This window comes from Cokeromyces recurvatus, assembly GCF_025118155.1.
Source record: "Cokeromyces recurvatus strain NRRL 2243 chromosome Unknown BX663scaffold_6, whole genome shotgun sequence".
NCBI classification, from domain to species: domain Eukaryota; kingdom Fungi; phylum Mucoromycota; class Mucoromycetes; order Mucorales; family Mucoraceae; genus Cokeromyces; species Cokeromyces recurvatus.
Window position 1 is genome coordinate 673,124 of NW_026251392.1, and position 19,424 is coordinate 692,547.

A 19,424-nucleotide genomic window follows, 5' to 3' on the forward strand; every position below is an offset into this window, starting at 1 on the left:
AAAAAAAAAAAAAAAATAAAGTAAAATAAAATAAAATAATAATGCATCTCTTCAATTGCTAATTTAGGATTCAGACACAACTTTATTATACTTTATCAGTAGAATTATTTCCAAGAGAATAAAGTAGTAGCCAATAATTGATAAACAAAGGGACTTGTTTCCTTTTATCATAAATGTAAGTTTTGAGGGAAAAAAAAAGTCATAAAGGAAATAAGGATGATTTAATAAGCAAGTACAAAAGAATTATCGCGCTTTTATTCACAAAGGAAGGGAGAGAAAGAAAGAGAGATTCTTAGGCTTGAACGGAAAAAATCTACATACATGAAACAAGAATGATATATAAACATGTATACGTATATATTTATATATGTTTTTTTATACTGTATTTATATATTTTTATTTTGTATATTTTAAATGTTGTTTGGATTAGCACTATATTGTTCATATAATTGTTTTTGATGTTGAGCAGCAGCAATAGCAGCTTGTTGATTCCATTGAGCAGCAGAAATAGCAGAACCACTATGAGGGTCAAGACTAGCAGCAGGATTAGGATGGAAACCATAACCATTCGTCATTTGTGGGGGAGGAGCGACACGAAAGAGATTTTGTTGTGGAGGAAGATGATGGTTACGTCCTCGATATTGTGCTGAATTATTCCAATTTTGTTGAGGTTGTTGATATCCACCATAATTTTGCCAGCCCTGTGGAGGTCGATCTTTACCCCAAGAAAGCTAATTATGTACATTAGCAAGTCATTTCTATCACTACAAGTCTTAATACCTACCTTGGCAGGATTACCATTAATAAGCATGTTCTGTAAGTGAACAATAGCATTAGCAGCATTTTCATGAGTATCCATTCTTTATATAAATAAATAATGTGGGTTAATATCTTGATGAAATAAAATAAAATAAACCCTCTTAAATAATTACTTACTTTATAAAAGCAAATCCACGTTCAGCTTGAAGTTTAACTTCTTGAATATATCCAAATCTTTGGAAAGGCTGAATTAATTCAGTTTCTATACCAAATAAAATAAAATAAATATTCGTTTTTAATCTTTCTTTCTTTCTTTCTTTCTTACGATTAACATTAGGAGGTAAATTGCCAACATAAATACTAGTAACATAGGAAGGTGTTTGTTGAATAACGATTTCAAAAGGCAATTGTTGACCAGGCTGAGGGGCAGGTGTAGCTGTTTGGCCTATATTTATATACGGTAAATAATGGCTGCTAACCTCTTATAACTCATTTATTTACCTTTTTGAGTTGCCCAATTACAACGAATCGCTCTAGATCCTAACCATTCACCATTCATAGTAGCAATAGCTTGTTCAGCGTCAGATTTATCTCTAAATGCAACAAATCCAAAACCTCTTGATTTTCCAGTATGAGCATCCCACATAACATGTGCCTCACTATATATATATATATACATCATGTATTGAATTATTTTTCTTTTTTCCTTTTTGTCTATTTAAATAAAATTACTTACGACATGGATCCAAAAACTGAAAAGGCTTGTACAAGTGCTTCATCTGTAATTTCAGGTGCAAGGTCACCAATAAAAACATGAAAATGATTGCTAGTATCTTCTTTGTTTGTATTGGACTGCTGAGCCCAATTCACTTTAATTTCCTAATAATAATAATAATTAAAAGTTAAAACCGTTACCAAATTCATTTTTTTTTTTTTTTGGTTTAAAAAAAAAGATGAATTTACAAAGTTAAAAATCTTTCTACCATTCATATCTTGAATAGCTTGTTCAGCATATCTTGGGTCAGTATATTCTACGAAAGCATAATTGACACCTGCCTAGAAGATCATGAGTATATAAATATATGTATACATATGTGTATATATTTATATATTTATATATAACTCTTTTTTTTTATTTTTTTGTAATTACTTTACATATGAATTATGTCTTCTAACCTAAATTTAATTAAAATGATTAATCATGTTTTTTTTTTAAAAAAAAAAGCGTAACTGTACATTTACAATCTTGACATTGACGACGGGACCGATAGTCTCAAAAATCTCGTGTAACATTGTATCAGTAACTCTATATGAATATATTTTTTTATATAAGTTCCTAGAAATAACAAAGACATTCATCTATTCAATTTCTTTTTTTTTTACTTTACCTCTGGTCAAGATTACCAACATAAATGGTATTGGCAGGATTACTATTCATTTCCTCCATGTGTGCATTGTTTTGATTAATCTCGGCATTAGACATTGACATGTTGAATAAAAATTAACAAAAAAAAAATGCAAATAATTTTTCTTAAAAAAAAAAAAAGAACGAAGAGGGTAGAAAAAAAACAAAGAAAATAAACCAAGTATATGAAATTTTTATTTATTTTTTTCCTTTGTCTTCTTGTAAATCTTGTCTTTTTTTTTTTTTTTTTTTTTTTTTTTTTTTGTAATTCAAGAAATCTATCTAAAGTTTCTTTTTAAGAGGAAAAAAAAAAAAAAAAAAAAGTTGTAATTGCCTAAAAAGCTGACCACCAAAAAAAAAAAAAGGAAATGTGACGTCTATTTGATAATTAGTGAAGAAGATCAAGTTTTTTTTTTTTTTTAATGAATTTATCGAGATAAAAAATATGCAAGGTGTACCCAATTAAAAATCACGACCATAATGACAAGTGTTATTCCTATTTAACAATCTGTACTTGTACTTCTTTTTCTTTTTTTTAATAAAGATATATAAAACACTATTTTATTTATCAAATTCCAAAAAAAAAACTTTCATTAAAATCCAATATTTTAGTATAGAGAAAAGATATAAAATAATGAAGGATTATCGTTGAGAGAAAGTATTGAGTTTAGCTTAAGGAAGGAAAATAAAATGCCTCTAGTAACTTCAAGACAATTCTAGAAGACTCATTAAATGAAAAAAAAAATGTGTCGATATTCATTTAGGGAAAAGAAAGCGATATTTTATAGTTTAGATCAGATTATATTGCATATCCTTTAATGAGATCAATTCATAAGCATATATAGCTTATTATAAATACAATAAACAAAAATGGTGTCATTACTATTATTTCCAACAAGACAAAAAGCTATAAAGTGAATGTATAAAACAAAGCTACTTTTTTTTTATTTTATTTTTTTTTCAACAGAGGCTATTTTATACATTGAAAGCAACTACAGTTTCCCTCTGTTCAGTTCTGCTCATTGTTCTACGGTACATGTGAACCCTCTTTCTGAAGTGCGCGCATATATAAAAGTAAAGCAATCAATATACAAAAATACCTTTTTTTTTATTATTCTTTTCTGTAAATGTTATCTTGTATAAATATTACAACCAAGTCAATTATTAAAAGGAAAATATTAGTTGTTGGAGATGGTGGATGTGGAAAGACTTGTTTATTGAATGTATTTACAAGAGGCCATTTTCCACAAGTAAAATAAAATAGGACTTACAGGTTGGATATCATGTATTTATTTATTTATTTGGGATTAGATGTATGAACCAACAATCTACGAAAACTATATTCATGACATTGCTATCAATGATAAGCTATCAATAGAATTATCTCTTTGGGATACAGCAGGTTGAAAACAAAAAAAAAAAAGATACGAATAGTGTAATTCATTAACCTTGAAAGAAAAAAAAATAATTTATATTATTAGGTCAAGAAGAATTAGATAGATTAAGAGTCTTTTCTTATGATAATACGCATGCTATACTTGTCTGTTACTCTATTAATAATCGTACTTCATTAGACAATATAGTCAATCGATGGATACATGAATTACAAAAAGAATGTCCTCAAGCAAAAATGATTCTTGCTGCTTTAAAGTGTGATTTAAGAAGTAGTAGTAGTAGTAGTAGTAGTAGTAGTACTAGTACTAGTACTAGTAATACTAATAAAATAATATTATACAAGGAGGTAATCTATAAATCGTATATCATCATTGTGGCATTTTTTTTTAATTACAATCATAAAATAGGGTCTAGCAGTTGCAAAAGAAATGAATGCTATTCGTTATTTTGAATGTTCTGCTAAGCATAATCGTGGTGTACAAGAGTGTTTTGAACAAGCAGCCAAAATAGCTTTGACAGGTACTGTATATCATATCATGTCATTTCATGTATACTTATATCGTGTTTTTTAGTTCATTTACCTAATGATCCTTTATTAAAGAAAAAGAATAAACAATGTATGATTATGTAATAAAGTAGATGAATAATAGATATTATCATCAAATCATTCTATTGCAAACATATTATGATTCATAGTTGAATAATTTGAAACCAATAAGAGAGTGACTTTTATTTTTTTATTTTTTTATTTTTTTTTTTATTTTAACAAAGACGCGATATCTCTGTCTTCAATTTTTTTTTTAATATCTTTACAAGAAAAAATGGTTAACATTGGTATTATTGGATGTGGATTCGTTGGATCCGAATTGATTGCACAACTTCATGCAACACGCTCAAGTGCCAAACGTTTAAAGGTGGTAGCTATTGCTAATATTGACTTGATGCATCTCTCTGATAAAGAATATACACCTCTTCATCTTACTCATTGGCAAGATGATCTTGAAAAGAATGGCATCAAGCCCGACTTGGAGGCTCTTGTCAAGTACCTGGAAGGTTCTCCTGATCATGCTGTTATTGTTGACTGTACTGCCTCTCAAGCAATTGCTAATATGTATCCTAGCTGGCTTCGTAAGGGTCTCTCGATTGTCACACCCAACAAGAAGGCCTTCTCAGGTCCTCTTGCTCTCTTCAAGGAGATTCACATGTTATCTGCTAACTACAGTGGTAATGGTCGTACTCCTATGACCTATCATGAATCTACTGTAGGTGCAGGTCTTCCTGTCCTTTCTACTCTTGTTGATTTTGTAAAGACAGGTGATGAAATTCAATTGATCGAAGGTATCTTTTCTGGTACTCTTTCTTATCTCTTCAACAATTATTCTTCTATTAATCCCAAGAATGATTCAAACAAGTCCTTCTCTGAAATTGTGAAGGTAGCTAAAGATCTTGGTTATACTGAACCTGATCCTAGAGATGATTTGAATGGTATGGATGTTGCTCGTAAGGTAAAGTAAATGTGTGTGTACATAAAGGGAGAGAGAGAGAGAGAGAGAGGAATCATAAATCTAACTTTTATGTATGAAAGGTTACCATTTGTGGTCGTTTGGCTGGTGTAGAACTTGATTTATCTACTTTAAATGTTGAAAATATTGTGCCTGAATCACTCCGACAAGTAGCTACAGCTGAAGAGTTCATGGCTAAATTACCCGAATTTGATGATCACTTTGCTAAATTGAATGAAGAAGCAAAGAAGGAAGGTAAAGTGCTTCGTTATGTTGGTGTTGTTGATCCTAAGGGTAATAACAGTGGTGTTAAGTTAATGAAGTAAGTCATTTTTATAAAAAAACAGTTGAGAATTAGATTTATTTATCCTGTTATTATTAGGTACCCTGCTGATCATCCTTTTGCTGGTCTTCAAGGAAGTGATAATATTATTAAGTTTACTACCAAGTACTTCCCTAATGGTGTTATTGTTCAGGTAAGAAATAGAATATCCTATTTTTTTTTTATATAGAGTCACTTTATTTACAAAGAAAAAATAAATAAATAAATAATGTATAGGGTGCTGGTGCTGGTGGACCTCCCACTGCTTATGGTATCTTTTCTGATTTGCTCAAGATTCAAGAACGCGTTGAAGGATTTTAAACAAAACCCTCTCTTCTATTTTATTTTATGTAATTTTAATACCTGTCAATGAATTATGTCTAAATAAATAATCTAATTGGCTGGATTTGGCTTATTTATTTTTTTCATGTCGCCTGAATTTTATTAATGGCTATTTTCCTTTTATTTTTTTTTTTTTTAAATTATGGAATCTCAAAAATATAATAAAATCGCTATTGTTACAGGCGCCAATAGTGGTGTTGGTTTTGGTATCTGTCAACGATTATTAGAAACAGAAGGGGAGTCGTTAACTTTGATTATGGCATGTCGAAATGCTTCAAGAGCAGAAAAGGCAAGACAGTTACTTTTAGACCAATTTCCTTTTGGACACATTGATATTGAATTAGTTGACATTGGCAGTATTCAAAGTGTCTTGGACTTTTGTATAAATATTATCAACAAGTAAAGATGGTTGTTCCTTTTTTTTTTGAGGAGAAAAAAAAAACTAATTATATACATGTATATACTAGATATCCTCATGTCAATTATTTGTTTTGTAATGCAGGCATTTTAAGTGCACTTGGCATTAATTGGAAACGTACCTTTTATTTACTATTGACAGATCCTGTGGGACTTTTGGAACGTTCTGATGCAACTATTCAAAATACAGGTGAAATGAATAAAGACGGTATGGGCAAAGTCTTTGCTTGTAACGTATTTGGCCATTATGTTATGGTAAAAAAAAAAAAAGGGAGGAATGCATATACATATGATTATACTAGGAAACATAATTACTGACAGCTTTTTTTTTAACTAAAAAAAAATAGATGCGTGAATTAGAAAAATTATTATCGAATTCAGGTGACGGGCGTGTTATTTGGACGAGCTCGATCACAGCATATAGCAACTGTTTTGATATTCATGACTGGCAAGGTATAGAAAGGTAAATGTTGATTATTTAAAGGAGAAGGGTTACTAACTTACTTACTTACTTCTTGCTATATTTGAAGTAAGGAGCCATATGAATCTTCAAAATGGGCATGTGATCTCGTATCTATTGTTTCTAGTGAACGATTTAAAAGAGAAAATAATCATATCGCATCCTTTACAACATCTCCTGGTGTAGTTGCGAGTCATATTGGTGAATTACCTATGTGGATTACAAAGGCAAGAATTATACTTCATTATCTGGTAAGATTCTCTACTTAAGTATGAAAAAAAAAGTGTATATGTGTGTGTGTGTGGGGAGGAGGAAGTCATGTTTAATGAATGATATGATAAAAAATAGTTTCGTTTATTTGGAGTCAATTCACAAACAATTACACCCTATAATGGCGCTATAGCGGACGTTTATACAGCACTTGAACCTTTATCTAAATTAAATTATATGATGCGATATTGTTCGTCAACAAGTAGATGGGGTAATGCCTATGTAACAAAGTATCCCATTATGGATTATGATCGTGTTACTGGCGAGAAATTAGTAGAGAAATGTGAATTAGCTTATCAAGCGTTTAAGAAGACAGCGCAATCAAAGCTAGAATAATTATCAGCCGTTCAGATTGATTACGTAATAAATATGTTAATTTTTGCTCTCCTTTTTTTTTTATTTATTTATTTTCGTCGGGAATTAAAATAAATAAAATGTGAATATTCCATCTACAAATATTTGATTTGTGAGCAAAGCTACTTTTATAATTTCCGTTCAATCATTGTACGTATAAATGTATATCCAAAAGATGATTTAAAGGCAATTGAGACCAATTTAAAAGAAAGAACACTAAAGGAACAGCCTTTCTTTTAGTTGATATGCGCAAAACTATAATTGTAGACATTTTAAAGTCAATCCTTTACTTGAAAAAAAAAAAAGACTAAAAATACAATAGATCAAATTAAAGCCATTTTCTTCGATCCAAGGACTTGTGCATTTAATCTACTACAGCAACTAATGATAATACACGCATATATACCTTTATTACCTTAATACAAGCGTATTTTTTCTTAAATAAATATATATATAACATATGTTCTCCTATATTAATTTGAGCCGAGAAAAATAAGAAGTATGCCATTATTTAAATATATTCTTTTTAATTTTAATTTTTTGTCTTTTTTTTTTTTTTTTGCCTTTTTATTTTTTTTCTTATTGATAATAAAAATGACTCTAACACATCAATTGGATTCAACTCCATATCATATTGAACAAACATTAAAGAAAAAGGAGCCGATCATTTCTTATCTTGCAGAGATAGAAGAACAATCAAACTATCCGAGTGTTTCATATAACAACAGACAAAATTATAAAAAGAATACAAAACTAATCAACAAGATTATAAGTAAGAAAAAAAAACCCCCCAAGAAATAGATGGATATTATTATGTATTTATTTAATATATGCTTCTTATAGAAGGGATCTTTTATTCAAAGAAAATGATTATATCTTGGCCTTTTGATGCCGTTCATAAATTACATATACGATTTGATGCTGAAGCAGGTGATATGACAATTGGAGAAGGACCTAACTGGGAAACATGTAAGTTTAATCCCAAATAAATAAATAAATAATGAAAAGGGGTAAGAGAGAGAGAGAGAGAGAGAGGAAAGAGCTACTTGCTTGATTTCAATCATTCATTCATTCATTCATGCTTTCATATATTTATATAGCTGGATTTGGTTGTCGACGATTGGATATGCTCTTGTCTACCTTTATAAAGCGACTCTATGTCGAACTAGAAAAAGATGCTCAACAACAAGATATGCCAAATGAACAAGAAAATGATGAAAATATGAAACGAAAAACCATGACAACTCAAGAAGCTATTGTTGAATTAAAAAAGCTCTGTATAGAAGAAAATCCATATTTAATCTATAGAGACATGATAGAAATAGGTGAAGGGTAATAGTAAAGATCACAAGAAAGAAAGAAAGAGAATAAATATTTATATTTATATACATATTAGTGCTTCAGGCTCAGTATATAAAGCATATAGAAGGAATTATAATTGTAAAGAAGGTCTTCACAAGATACAACCAGTTGCAATCAAGCAAATACATTTAAGACGTCAGATAAGAAAGGACTTGATTGTAGAAGAAATCAAGATGGGTAAAGAAAAGGTTTGTCATAAGAATATGGTTCGTCATTTAGAATCTTACATTTGGAAAAATGATGTCTGGATTGTGATGGAGTATATGGAAGGTGGTAGTTTGACAAATATTGTACTGCTTAAAAATATGTCCGAGACTATGATTGCCGCTGTATGCTTAGAGGTACTCCAGGGTCTTGACTATCTTCATTCAAAGGGTATTATTCATCGAGATATCAAAAGCGACAATATATTAATTAGTAAAAGAGGTGAAATTAAGCTTTGTAAGTTTTAAATTAGATGATATATATATACATGTGTGTATGTATGTTAAGGCCTCATTCGTTTCTTTAAACTCTTTTTTTTTTTTTTTTTCCTTCCTCAAAAGCTGACTTTGGCTATTGTGCAAGGATTGATAACGAAAATATGAAACGAACAACACTTGCTGGTACATCTTGTTGGGTAAGGACACCTGTGATATTTCATAATTATTACTATATAACTCATATATATATATATATATATGCATATACATTTATATAGATGGCGCCTGAAATTGTTTTAAGAAAAAAGTATGGCCCTAATATAGATATTTGGTCCTTGGGTATTACCACGATAGAAATGGTGGAAGGTACACCTCCTTATCTTGATAGTCCAGATAGAGCATTGCATTTACTTAAAACACATCGAATGCCTCCTTCATTAAAGAAACCTTATCAATACTCTGCTGACCTTCGTGATTTTTTATGTCAATGTCTCCAGTTTGATGCTGAAAGGAGACCTTCGGCTGCTGAATTGCTAAAACACCCCTTTTTATTGAAAGCTTCTTCTTTAACTGAACTTGTGCCACTTGTAGAATTAGCACAACAAAAGCGTGAAAATGGGAAAATTTAACTATTATTTTATGTTTAAAGAAGCAATAAAAAAAAATATTATTATTATATAAATAAAAAATTCCAAAAAAAAAAATATACAATGCTATTTTATAAAGCCAAATTCGGTTTCTTTTTTGTAGATGAGGATAGGTAAATACATTAATTTTGTCTTATTTTCTGTCGTTGTTCATTCACCACTCTTGTCACATCCTCAAGATTACTCTCAGCACGTTGAATCATCTTATTTAATTCTGTCATATGTTTATCGAGTTTTTCTTTTGCTGTTTTCGATATCTTAATTGCATCATCCCAAATGGCTTCTTGCTCTTTAGAATCTTTTACAATAGGAATTTTCACATGCTCTACCCTTTCATTATCTGGATCAATACGCCCTAACCAAGCCCAAAGGTCCTCTTCTTCTTGATGATGAGGTGATGCCTTTGAGACATGCTCAACTAGGCCATGATTTTTATTTAAGCCAATAGTAGAACGACTTAATTCATTCAACCGTTGCTCTACAAATGCCATTTTTCTAGCAACGTATATATTGATACATACCATGATCAAAAGACAAAACAAGATAAAGTGAGCTGCGCGTGGTGAACTTAGGGTATCGATGATAGAGGTGACATTATCTGCAAGCTTATTAGAAACCATGCCTAATAGTTGATGCACAATGGATTCATGTGTATTATCCTGTTTATGACCGAGTTCAGTTGAAGATAAATGACGAGATGTCTTATGTCTTCTTCTCTTTTTATGTCGTTTGCCATTAGAACGTTTCTCTGGATCGTTAGAATGCTCTTTAAGATGAGCACGTAATGCTGCATCAAGATCCTTATAATAGGTCTGTTGTCCATCAATGCTTGCCTTTTCAATTGTTGCTAAAACCAAAAAAAAAGGCATCGTTTTAGTGGCATTTCAATATATATAAATATATATATATATAATGTGTGTGTGTAAAACTTACACTTTAACCATGAAGATTTGGTAAAGTCAACTAGAACTGTGACTAGAACTCTTACTTTTCCTTTTCCAGCCCAAGTTAAACAAGTACGTGTTTTACAACTAAAAGAACTACCAGAAGGAACATCAGGTGTTAATGTAGTAACCATGACAGATACAAACTTTTGAAAATCTTGATAAAGTACATCTTGAGTAATATAACATTTTGTTGATTTAGGTCCAATGGAACCATAAAGTGGTTTAATATAGGTCAATTCTCTAGTAGACTTTATATCTCCTTCTCCCTTTTTCCATTCCCCCATAACAAGATCTACACATACATAAATAAGTAAATATACATGTATCTATGTGGAAAATATATATATTACCTTGACTCTTTTGGTTTTCCACCAAGAAATTCTTCATGAAATCATTAATAAACATCAATTTATACATATTTTCTATTGTACTATCATAAACTTGATCCATCACGACATTAGGGAAATGTTCACCCTTATTACTACATTCACATTCTGTCTTGTCATATGCTTGCTTTGTCACCTCTTCTTTTTTATCTGATTCTATTCCTTCAATAGGTGATTTATTCTTTGTAGTTTCATTTTTATTTTCATTAGATCCATGATTGATATTAGGTAACTTGGCATCGTTTTCAAACTTATAGGTAGGTTGAGGTATTTCTGAAATAGCACGACGTCGTGCAGCATCAATATTTTTTGTGTCCTTCTTGATTGGTAAAGAAGCCAAAGATACTTTTCTATTCTTATTTACTCCATCCTTTACATTCTCTATACGGATATAGATATATTTAACGAACGTGATTATTTATACTTTTTTTTTTTTTTTTTACCTTCCGTAGTTGGTATATTTTGATCTAAATTTTCTGTATCTGTTTCACTTTCACTAGTAAAAGAATCTCCTTCTTCTGTATCACTATCATAATAAGAGCCACTTCCCTCACTTGATGCATCAGAGTCTTCTTGACTTGTAGTTTGGTTAGTAAGCTGAGATGATGATTCTTCAGTTGGTGGGAATAGATCGGGTCGGGTTAGATGCCAGATATTTAACATTAACTCAAATGCTTGATCACGAGACAAAAATGACGCAAAAAAATGCTATAATTCAAAAAAAAAAAAAAAAAAATAAGAATAAAGAATTATTTATAGGTATTTATTTACCTTTGCACTGTCAGTGGATATTTGAATAGCATTTGGAATAAAATAAGCTGTTGTCTTTTTCTCAATATTAGTAATATCCGCAAATGCAATAACAAGCTATTTTTTTTTTTTTTTTTTTTTGCGTGTATGTAAAAGATAAGTAATGATGACGAAATAAACTATTCTATATGTAAGCTTACGTTTGTTACCCAGCCAAAGATATTTGCATTGAAGCATATATGAGTTTCTGAAATATAGATACGACCTTGAAGTAAAATTTCCTTTTGTAAAGCACACCCAAAATCTAAATGTATATAATATGTTAAAAGGCAGTTATACATATATATATATATGTGTGTGTATGTTTATATATATATATATATATATATATATACATATATATGTATGTATAGATAGATATTAACCTTCAACCAAGTTGTCATCCTCTGGTATACTTCGAAATAAAGCATGAAAGTCAGCATTCCTTTTAGAAGTAGCTAAAGAAATATTTTTAATACTTGATAAGCTTGCTGCTATACTCGAGGTGTTATCAAGCGATGTTCTTTCTTGTGTTTTTGTATCTGTAGAATGTTTTGGTTTAATTTTATTTGCGATGGATTGAATGGTTGAATTTTCCTTTATTTCATTGATGATGTTTGATGTCACACTGGATGCTCGTGAACGCGATTTCTTTTTTGGCATAGTTGACGGCTCTTGTACGATGAGCCCATTAGCAGTAATAGGATTAGCAGGTGTAGTAGTAGTGTTGGGCATTGTTACTGGTTGCTGCTGAATGTCACTTTGGTTTGCTATTGCCTCTACAACTGGTTTATTTGCAGAGATAAAGTCTTCTGCATGACTCGAAGGCTCAATGGGTGTAGGTTCAGATACACAAATGGGAGGAGGCAAACCGGGAGATCCCTCAGAATTTCTTCTTACAACAGAAGGTCTAGTTAAAGCAATATCTAAAGCAGGAGGACGTCCACCTGATATTGTATTTGAATGTGTTCTTTTATTATTAGACATGATATATATACATGTATATAAATATATATTTAACCTAAAATAAAAATAAATAAGAAAAAAAAAAAAAATACAAGAAATTCTTACATAAAAAGGAATAATCATTATTACAGCATAACAATAACACGTGTTTATAATAATGTACTAAAGTGTGTGTGTTTTTGGAGGTCACAGCAACAATAATAAAAAGCTTTTTGATTGGCTATAATGCATTTCAACCTTTTATTTTTGTTTAAAGCAGCGATTCATTATTACCTAACAAGAAGTTCTTGAATAACGATATATCCTTGAATAAAATCAAGTTGATTATGTAAATATTATATATGTATATAACATGTATTCAAGGCTATAATAAGTATAATAGTTATATATACATATATATATATATATATATATACATATATACTTGACCCTGTTTTATAATAGTTTTGATATCGTTTACGTAATTAAAACGATGAATAGAAAAAAGAAATATCTCGACTACCTTTCTATTCTTGAGCGAGTTTTTTTATTATGATTATTGACAAAAAGACTTGATAATTATATAATTAAACATTACAATTGCTCTTGCACATGAACTATAATTTCAGTGTATCTAGCGTACATTATTATCTACAAAAGTATCTATAAAGGGCTTCTAAGGAAACCGTTGCCATTTGTAGTAATATCTACTCGATAAAGAAGAAAAAGGGAAAGGAGGGACTAATATAATGAAGATCATCAAAAAAAAAAAAAAATGCGTGTGTGTGTGTGTGTGGGGAGGCACACTATTTGGTAAAGATAAGAGTTTTAGGGTATTTATCAAATGATTTTTACAGATAAATTCAACCCAAACCAAACCAAAAAAAAAAATCGATAATTTGTAACTATGATATAAAAGGTCATAATAGCCTTGTTTGTAAACCTTACCAGTTACACTTTATTGTTCATTTGAAAAGGAAATACGTATTTCTTTATTTGGAAAGATAACGATATATCTGATATTCTTTCTTTTTCTTTTCTTTTCTTTTCTTTTTCCAAGCAATTCATTCAACTATTTATGAAACTAATCTCTTGCCTTCTTAGTATAATTTTTACTTTAACCAATTTTTTTTTGTTTGTTTCATATCATTATTAGAAAAATAAATAAATCGTACATATCTTTATTAGGAAGTTTTACAAGTGTACGAATAAAGACAAATGTTGCATATTTTGTCTCAAATGATACTTTTTGATAAAAGATATTGTTTTCCGTGAAACGTTTTATTAGAGTGTTATTTGTCTTACAATTTGGACTTTCATTACTTTTGATTTGCCACACTTTACTTTTTTAATATTGTTGGTACGACGACGTGTTGCTGTTAATAAGATTAATTACTGCCATGTGTCTTATTCGATGCATGACAGTGGGAAATGATCCATATTAGAATCAAATAGTCACTTTTACCATATCCAGTATGAATGAAAATAACGTCAGACGATAATCACAAATGTCATTTAGCGTCTATTTTTATTTTATTTTTTTTCAATGATAATAAACATATTAAAGCAAGATCCTTATTCTATGTTACTGAATAATTCAATTATCAAAATCATGCTTTCATACTGATAAAAGGGAGTCATGTTATATTATTCGAAATAGTAGAAAGGGATCCTTTTATCAGGAAATCAAGTTGCTTCCTCTTTTGTTAGCAGAGGCCATTGACTTTTTGCCTATCTATTTTATTTTCAATGGGAATCTATTAAAGCCTATACATGTATATAAAAGTAAAAAAAGAAGAATGTTGTATTTAATAAATAGACACTAGTCAGTATGAAACGACGAACTTTAAAATACCAATAAATAAGATAGATTTACATCATTATTACTACTACTATTGCTTTATAGAATAATAGTAGAGAGAGTTTTCTTTTTCTTTTAATACATATATAACTTGTTTATCATTCATTGATGAAAGATATTCCCCCCTCTTGTTTAGGGTCTCATCTTATTATTTTAATTGAAAATAAAGAAGCATAAACTTGATATTCTGATGACTACACTTGTGGCTAGAAAAAGAAGGTACAATAGTTCATATTTTTGATTAAGAAAAGAATAATTAAACACAAATATTATATTAAGCTATGCTTCAATGGAATCTTTATTACAAAAATGCATTTCATTAAGTTTATTACATAATCCCGATTTCAGAAGATCCATATATCCACATACTGAGAATTTTTTTTTTTAAGCTTTTATTATTATGGTACAAATATTTCCTGGATTTTACCAGCCTCATCGATAAGGAATTAATATTTTATTGGACAGATTTATCAGTGAAGCATGTGACGTAATTGATTTACTCTCACTACTCTCTCTTTCCCTCTGTCTCTCATTTTTATAATAATGGGAATAATGGAGTGTCCTTTTTTGTTATAGTCTATGAGTCGGGAAATGTCGGGGTGAAGAAAAAGAAAAAAAAAACAGGTACAGGAAAAAAAAAGAAAAAAAAAAGAAAAAGAAAGAAGAGAGCGAAGAAATAAAAAGCTTATAAAATAGAAAAATGATGTTAATGAACAAAATGTTATTATGCAGCATTATACTGAAAATGAATATAAAGATCTTATCAATAGCCAACAAAAAAAAAAGACTTATGTCTCTTTGTTCTTATCTCTAATCGATTTGATTGGATGAAGATAAATATGTGTATATAAATATATAAAATGCATAGTTTTTTAGTCTATTTTGATGCGAGATAAGACATAGGATTGCTATTTGATTGGACGATTCGGAAACTTTTTTTTTCATATGATTAAGGAGACAAGTCAAATTACATATTTTCTGCGTTTTTTTTTTTTTTTTGTTTATTTTTCTCTTTTTATTTCATTTCATTTCATTTTATTTTGAAAAGCATAGTATTAATAATAAAGTCAATGTTTAAGGATAGTCAAATATGTCAAAGAGATAAAAATAATAAAACCGTGCCACTTCATATTAATACCGATCCACTTGGTATCGTTTTTTATGATGAAGGATTAACAGCAACCCATCAACCTTCTCCATTTCCTTCGCCTTCTTCTTCTTCTTCTTCAACTATTCATTACTTAAAAAGAACGGATAGTTTCCGTAATAAATGTCAACTTTATCGACGACCCAATTCAAATACAACATGTATCAATTCCAAGTCATGGGAATCGATCAAAAGTCCAGCAGCATCCTTTTTAGCGAATTTTTCATTTTCTCCTGCCTCTGTACAAATCGAAAATGAACAAGATGGGGATGAAATTGATGATTATGTGTTGGATAAGATGATTGGACATGGTGGTTTCTCTACAGTACGTTTAGGCTTTCGTATCTCTGATGGACAAAAAGTAGCAATAAAGATCATTAAAAGGACATCGTCTTCTTTAGACGAACTTCGATTGGAACGTGAATTATCTATTTGGAAAAATTTAAATCATCCAAACATTGTAAAGCTTGAGAAGGTCCTGGAGACTGATTCAGCTTTCTTCCTTGTATCAGAATATTGTTCAGGTGGGAATCTATTATCAAGATTATTACATGATCATCAAGAGAATAAAGGAAGAAGCAGCAGCAGCATAGAAGAGACGACTATGATAAAGTCTATCTTTATTGACTTATGCAAGGCTCTTTATTATTTGCATGAGGAAGTCAAAGTATGTCACAAAGATCTTAAATTAGAAAATATTCTATTAGATCAAGATGGTCGAGCTAAATTATGTGATTTTGGTTTAGCTATCTATCAACAGCCTTCAATAACTACACATATCAATACCATTCCATTATCTCCAGAGTGTGTACAGGATGATCTTGACTGTGCAGCTGGTTCATTAGCTTATGCTGCACCAGAACAGATCAAATCGAAAAGAGCTATTGCTTGTCCATCCACTGATATTTGGTCTTTAGGTGTCATTCTTTATGCTCTCATCACAGGAAGACTCCCATTTGCAGATGAGTTTGAGCTTCGTTTACAGCAAAAGATATTAGAGGGTCAATATGAGATGCCTACCACCATTTCACCAGAATTACAAGATTTAATTCGAAATTGTCTTTCTGTCAATCCAGACACAAGATTTACGATTCATCAAGTATTACAATCTTCTTGGTGTAGTAGCATGTTAACTTGATTCTCTCTCTCTCACTCACTCATACACACTACACACATACACGCCTATTGTATATGTATATATCCTCATTATCATTGTATATATTGTACAGCCCTGTTTATATTATCATTCATCACAGATACTTTTTTCTCTCTCTATTCATACTTTATTTACCCTGTCTTTTTTTTTATTATTAAGCATCAATCGACTAAAATGATCATAACCATCTATGAATACATAAATAAATATTTATAAACACATAAACTAACTTTAATCATGTATCCTTCTTCTTACATGCACAAATGCCTTCCATATAACATCTTGAAACGATACCTGCAACCCACTTGTGATATAATATCATTAAATCTTCTTTTTCCTATTAGTAACAATGAAAATGTATTATAAATAAGCATCATTTCTTTTACCTAGTAAAGAAAGCTAAAACATAAAATAGGTGCCAATGATAAAGATGAATAGAAATAGGTCTCGTACATACAGTTTTTAAATGGGCATAAAGATAATCATAATAAAGTTGTATTTTCATCATGGTCATTAGATGGCTTCTTCTTCCTCCATGTATTATAAATAGTATACCAGTACTAGTAGTAGTAGTAGTACGAATCCATTTTGAATTCACTTCTTTAGAAAGAACAAATGAAGTTATCAAGATACTTGAATTTAATAATAAAAGTAAAAAAAAAAAGGGCAGTCAATGATATATATATTCAACTAGTAGTCATATTATCAAATGAATCAAATTGTTTCTTTTTATTTACGTTACTTTAATGTATTTGAATAGTTTCCAGATACATATAAACAAGAATTAAACCATCCAACGTATCATTCCATTGTCTTGATATAGTTTCCCATTTGAGCCATAAATTGATAAATAGCGAATTATATAATTCCCTATTCGTAATTTAGTGATTGCATAATAGTAAAATACAATAATCATAAACGGAGTTTATATTACAAGAAAAAAAAATAATAATAATAACATGTATCTTAACACTTTTATTTTGATATACAAATGTCTCTTTATTCATTCACATTAGAGCAGATCTTTGATTCACTTGGACACTATACAACTGTTACACTTAAAAATAAAGAGATTATTCTTGGTTATTTATACACAATTGATCCTGTAACCAATAATGTTGTTTTATTTAAAGATCAACACATTAATGTTCTCTTGAGTCATTCCATTGAGAATTTAAATAGTAATCATTCATCGTCTTTTTTTTTTTTTTTTTTTTTTTTTTTTTTCCACTGGGAATATCTTATTCATCCTTTATATATTAGTTGATAAAGACGATTTTATAGATTTATCAATACTAGAAAAATCGATGGAATATAAAACACTGGATAAAGAATGGCTTGAAAAAAGACGTTATGATCTTATTCAATTTTTAGAAAAGGTATACACACACACATACATAGAGAGAAAGAGAAAGAAAAGAGTTTAAAAATGATATACATATATCATTCATTTTTTTTTTTTATGTACGATAGAATCGAATACCAATTCAATATGAACAAAATGAACCTGTGATTCATGTCTTGGGTTGTGCACGTGTTGAATCTCCCTACGTGGCCACAAGTGTCGTATGTGATAATGCCCTGATTCGCAAACGCGTGCGTGATTTGATACTCGAGCTCAGCAGATGAAAAAAAAAAAGAAACACACACACACACACACACATACATACATACATACAATTTATTACAATAAAAGCCGTATAACAAAAAGGAAGAAAGAAGGGAGATGATTCAAGACATATTATGTAACATAACAAGAATATTCGCAGCTGTATCTTCATCATCGTCTAATAAAATGGATGTATGCACTTGGGGTGGAGATGTACTACGTTTTTCGGATAAAGGATAACTTAGTAGTAAAGGCACTGCGGGTGGATGGGTGATGAGTATTTTATTGCTATGACGATGATGTAAGAACGAACTGGTTGGATAATAACGATGTCTTTGTTTCTTTTTCTTTTTATGGGTTGTTGTTAATTTATTGATATGATGATAGGTTCTTTGTTTATGAAGAATATTCTTTTTCCTTAACAAGTTAGATTCTAATGTATGTAAATCATACTTTTCATAGCCATGTTGTCTTTTAAAATTAGCTAGTGCCAGACGTGTTTTAAGACGATATATCATCTATAAAATACATTATTCTTGATATTCAACCATCTCATCCTCCCCTCCCCTCCCCTCCCCCTTTTTTTTCGTGGAGTTTTAAAATCATTTACGACCTACCTCTGTTATATTGGGTATTGAAGCTTTCTCTTGACAATGTGTCAGCATTTGAAATGAGTAAGATTAAAAGGAAAGGGAATGAATAAAGAAAGAGAGAGAGAGAGAGAGAAAGAAAGAAAGGTTTGTATTAATTTTTTTTTAAAAAAAAATAAGAGAAGAAAATTATATCTTATTTTAGATTAAATAACGCGTGAATATTTAACAAAAAAAAAAAAAAAGGGAGAGAAGAGAGAAAGAAGGAAAAAAAAATAAATATTATCAGGCGTTTATAAACACGAATAACAATGTGTAGTACTTTTTTTTTTCTTTC

The 19,424-nt window shown here is 29.9% G+C and overlaps 9 protein-coding genes across 9 annotated transcripts; 6 read left to right on the top strand and 3 right to left on the bottom strand.

The window, feature by feature from the left end:
• Nucleotides 1-80: 80 nt before the first annotated feature.
• BX663DRAFT_502050 (uncharacterized protein) lies at nucleotides 81-2,333 on the bottom strand. Its single transcript, XM_051526546.1, has 10 exons — nucleotides 2,148-2,333; nucleotides 1,996-2,065; nucleotides 1,915-1,935; nucleotides 1,723-1,815; nucleotides 1,496-1,638; nucleotides 1,261-1,418; nucleotides 1,085-1,204; nucleotides 937-1,021; nucleotides 785-860; nucleotides 81-731 (listed from the first exon to the last, which is right to left on the bottom strand). Exons 1-10 carry the CDS (start codon nucleotides 2,246-2,248, stop codon nucleotides 411-413), a joined length of 1,188 nt encoding a protein of 395 aa, XP_051385169.1. The 5' UTR covers nucleotides 2,249-2,333; the 3' UTR covers nucleotides 81-410.
• A 958-nt stretch (nucleotides 2,334-3,291) lies between these two features.
• BX663DRAFT_550013 (YIL118Wp-like protein) lies at nucleotides 3,292-4,190 on the top strand (the record flags this gene model as incomplete). Its single annotated transcript, XM_051531189.1, has 5 exons — nucleotides 3,292-3,414; nucleotides 3,476-3,566; nucleotides 3,646-3,905; nucleotides 3,967-4,078; nucleotides 4,132-4,190. The coding sequence occupies 5 exons, from the start codon at nucleotides 3,292-3,294 to the stop codon at nucleotides 4,188-4,190; spliced, it is 645 nt and encodes a 214-aa protein (XP_051385170.1).
• A 149-nt stretch (nucleotides 4,191-4,339) lies between these two features.
• BX663DRAFT_502055 (uncharacterized protein) lies at nucleotides 4,340-5,809 on the top strand. The gene is made up of 4 exons (XM_051526547.1): nucleotides 4,340-5,064; nucleotides 5,145-5,383; nucleotides 5,444-5,537; nucleotides 5,621-5,809. The coding sequence occupies exons 1-4, from the start codon at nucleotides 4,381-4,383 to the stop codon at nucleotides 5,702-5,704; spliced, it is 1,101 nt and encodes a 366-aa protein (XP_051385171.1). The 5' UTR covers nucleotides 4,340-4,380; the 3' UTR covers nucleotides 5,705-5,809.
• Nucleotides 5,799-7,284, top strand: BX663DRAFT_502056 (uncharacterized protein). The gene is made up of 5 exons (XM_051526548.1): nucleotides 5,799-6,124; nucleotides 6,193-6,397; nucleotides 6,490-6,605; nucleotides 6,673-6,853; nucleotides 6,951-7,284. Exons 1-5 carry the CDS (start codon nucleotides 5,868-5,870, stop codon nucleotides 7,206-7,208), a joined length of 1,017 nt encoding a protein of 338 aa, XP_051385172.1. The 5' UTR covers nucleotides 5,799-5,867; the 3' UTR covers nucleotides 7,209-7,284.
• An 808-nt stretch (nucleotides 7,285-8,092) lies between these two features.
• Nucleotides 8,093-9,639, top strand: BX663DRAFT_430421 (kinase-like domain-containing protein; the record flags this gene model as incomplete). Its single annotated transcript, XM_051522799.1, has 5 exons — nucleotides 8,093-8,195; nucleotides 8,327-8,558; nucleotides 8,623-9,029; nucleotides 9,134-9,207; nucleotides 9,289-9,639. The coding sequence occupies 5 exons, from the start codon at nucleotides 8,093-8,095 to the stop codon at nucleotides 9,637-9,639; spliced, it is 1,167 nt and encodes a 388-aa protein (XP_051385173.1).
• Nucleotides 9,640-9,779: 140 nt separating this feature from the next.
• Nucleotides 9,780-12,766, bottom strand: BX663DRAFT_550017 (uncharacterized protein; the record flags this gene model as incomplete). The annotated part of the gene is made up of 7 exons (XM_051531190.1): nucleotides 9,780-10,504; nucleotides 10,591-10,896; nucleotides 10,955-11,371; nucleotides 11,434-11,698; nucleotides 11,762-11,857; nucleotides 11,941-12,044; nucleotides 12,166-12,766. 7 exons carry the CDS (start codon nucleotides 12,764-12,766, stop codon nucleotides 9,780-9,782), a joined length of 2,514 nt encoding a protein of 837 aa, XP_051385174.1.
• Nucleotides 12,767-15,530: 2,764 nt separating this feature from the next.
• Nucleotides 15,531-16,870, top strand: BX663DRAFT_530007 (kinase-like domain-containing protein; the record flags this gene model as incomplete). Its single annotated transcript, XM_051530287.1, has 2 exons — nucleotides 15,531-15,546; nucleotides 15,687-16,870. The coding sequence occupies 2 exons, from the start codon at nucleotides 15,531-15,533 to the stop codon at nucleotides 16,868-16,870; spliced, it is 1,200 nt and encodes a 399-aa protein (XP_051385175.1).
• A 1,009-nt stretch (nucleotides 16,871-17,879) lies between these two features.
• On the top strand, nucleotides 17,880-18,517 carry BX663DRAFT_550019 (Gemin6; the record flags this gene model as incomplete). Its single annotated transcript, XM_051531191.1, has 3 exons — nucleotides 17,880-18,069; nucleotides 18,152-18,267; nucleotides 18,362-18,517. The coding sequence occupies 3 exons, from the start codon at nucleotides 17,880-17,882 to the stop codon at nucleotides 18,515-18,517; spliced, it is 462 nt and encodes a 153-aa protein (XP_051385176.1).
• A 35-nt stretch (nucleotides 18,518-18,552) lies between these two features.
• On the bottom strand, nucleotides 18,553-19,290 carry BX663DRAFT_502071 (uncharacterized protein). Its single transcript, XM_051526549.1, has 2 exons — nucleotides 19,115-19,290; nucleotides 18,553-19,015 (listed from the first exon to the last, which is right to left on the bottom strand). The coding sequence occupies exons 1-2, from the start codon at nucleotides 19,160-19,162 to the stop codon at nucleotides 18,620-18,622; spliced, it is 444 nt and encodes a 147-aa protein (XP_051385177.1). The 5' UTR covers nucleotides 19,163-19,290; the 3' UTR covers nucleotides 18,553-18,619.
• Between the last annotated feature and the right edge of the window lie 134 nt (nucleotides 19,291-19,424).

Bases quoted from the DNA above. Each gene is read 5' to 3' on its own strand.
- BX663DRAFT_502050 (XM_051526546.1), bottom strand. From the start codon at position 2,248: ATGTCAATGTCTAATGCCGAGATTAATCAAAACAATGCACACATGGAG. The intron at 861-936 runs GTAAGTAATTAT...ATTTATATAAAG, and splicing joins CGTGGATTTGCTTTTATAAA to AATGGATACTCATGAAAATG. The intron at 732-784 runs GTAGGTATTAAG...GTACATAATTAG, and splicing joins TTAATGGTAATCCTGCCAAG to CTTTCTTGGGGTAAAGATCG.
- BX663DRAFT_502055 (XM_051526547.1), top strand. From the start codon at position 4,381: ATGGTTAACATTGGTATTATTGGATGTGGATTCGTTGGATCCGAATTG. The intron at 5,065-5,144 runs GTAAAGTAAATG...TATGTATGAAAG, and splicing joins GTATGGATGTTGCTCGTAAG to GTTACCATTTGTGGTCGTTT. The intron at 5,538-5,620 runs GTAAGAAATAGA...AATAATGTATAG, and splicing joins CTAATGGTGTTATTGTTCAG to GGTGCTGGTGCTGGTGGACC.
- BX663DRAFT_502071 (XM_051526549.1), bottom strand. From the start codon at position 19,162: ATGCTGACACATTGTCAAGAGAAAGCTTCAATACCCAATATAACAGAG. The intron at 19,016-19,114 runs GTAGGTCGTAAA...TGTATTTTATAG, and splicing joins CAATACCCAATATAACAGAG to ATGATATATCGTCTTAAAAC.
- BX663DRAFT_502056 (XM_051526548.1), top strand. From the start codon at position 5,868: ATGGAATCTCAAAAATATAATAAAATCGCTATTGTTACAGGCGCCAAT. The intron at 6,398-6,489 runs GTAAAAAAAAAA...AAAAAAAAATAG, and splicing joins TATTTGGCCATTATGTTATG to ATGCGTGAATTAGAAAAATT. The intron at 6,854-6,950 runs GTAAGATTCTCT...GATAAAAAATAG, and splicing joins GAATTATACTTCATTATCTG to TTTCGTTTATTTGGAGTCAA.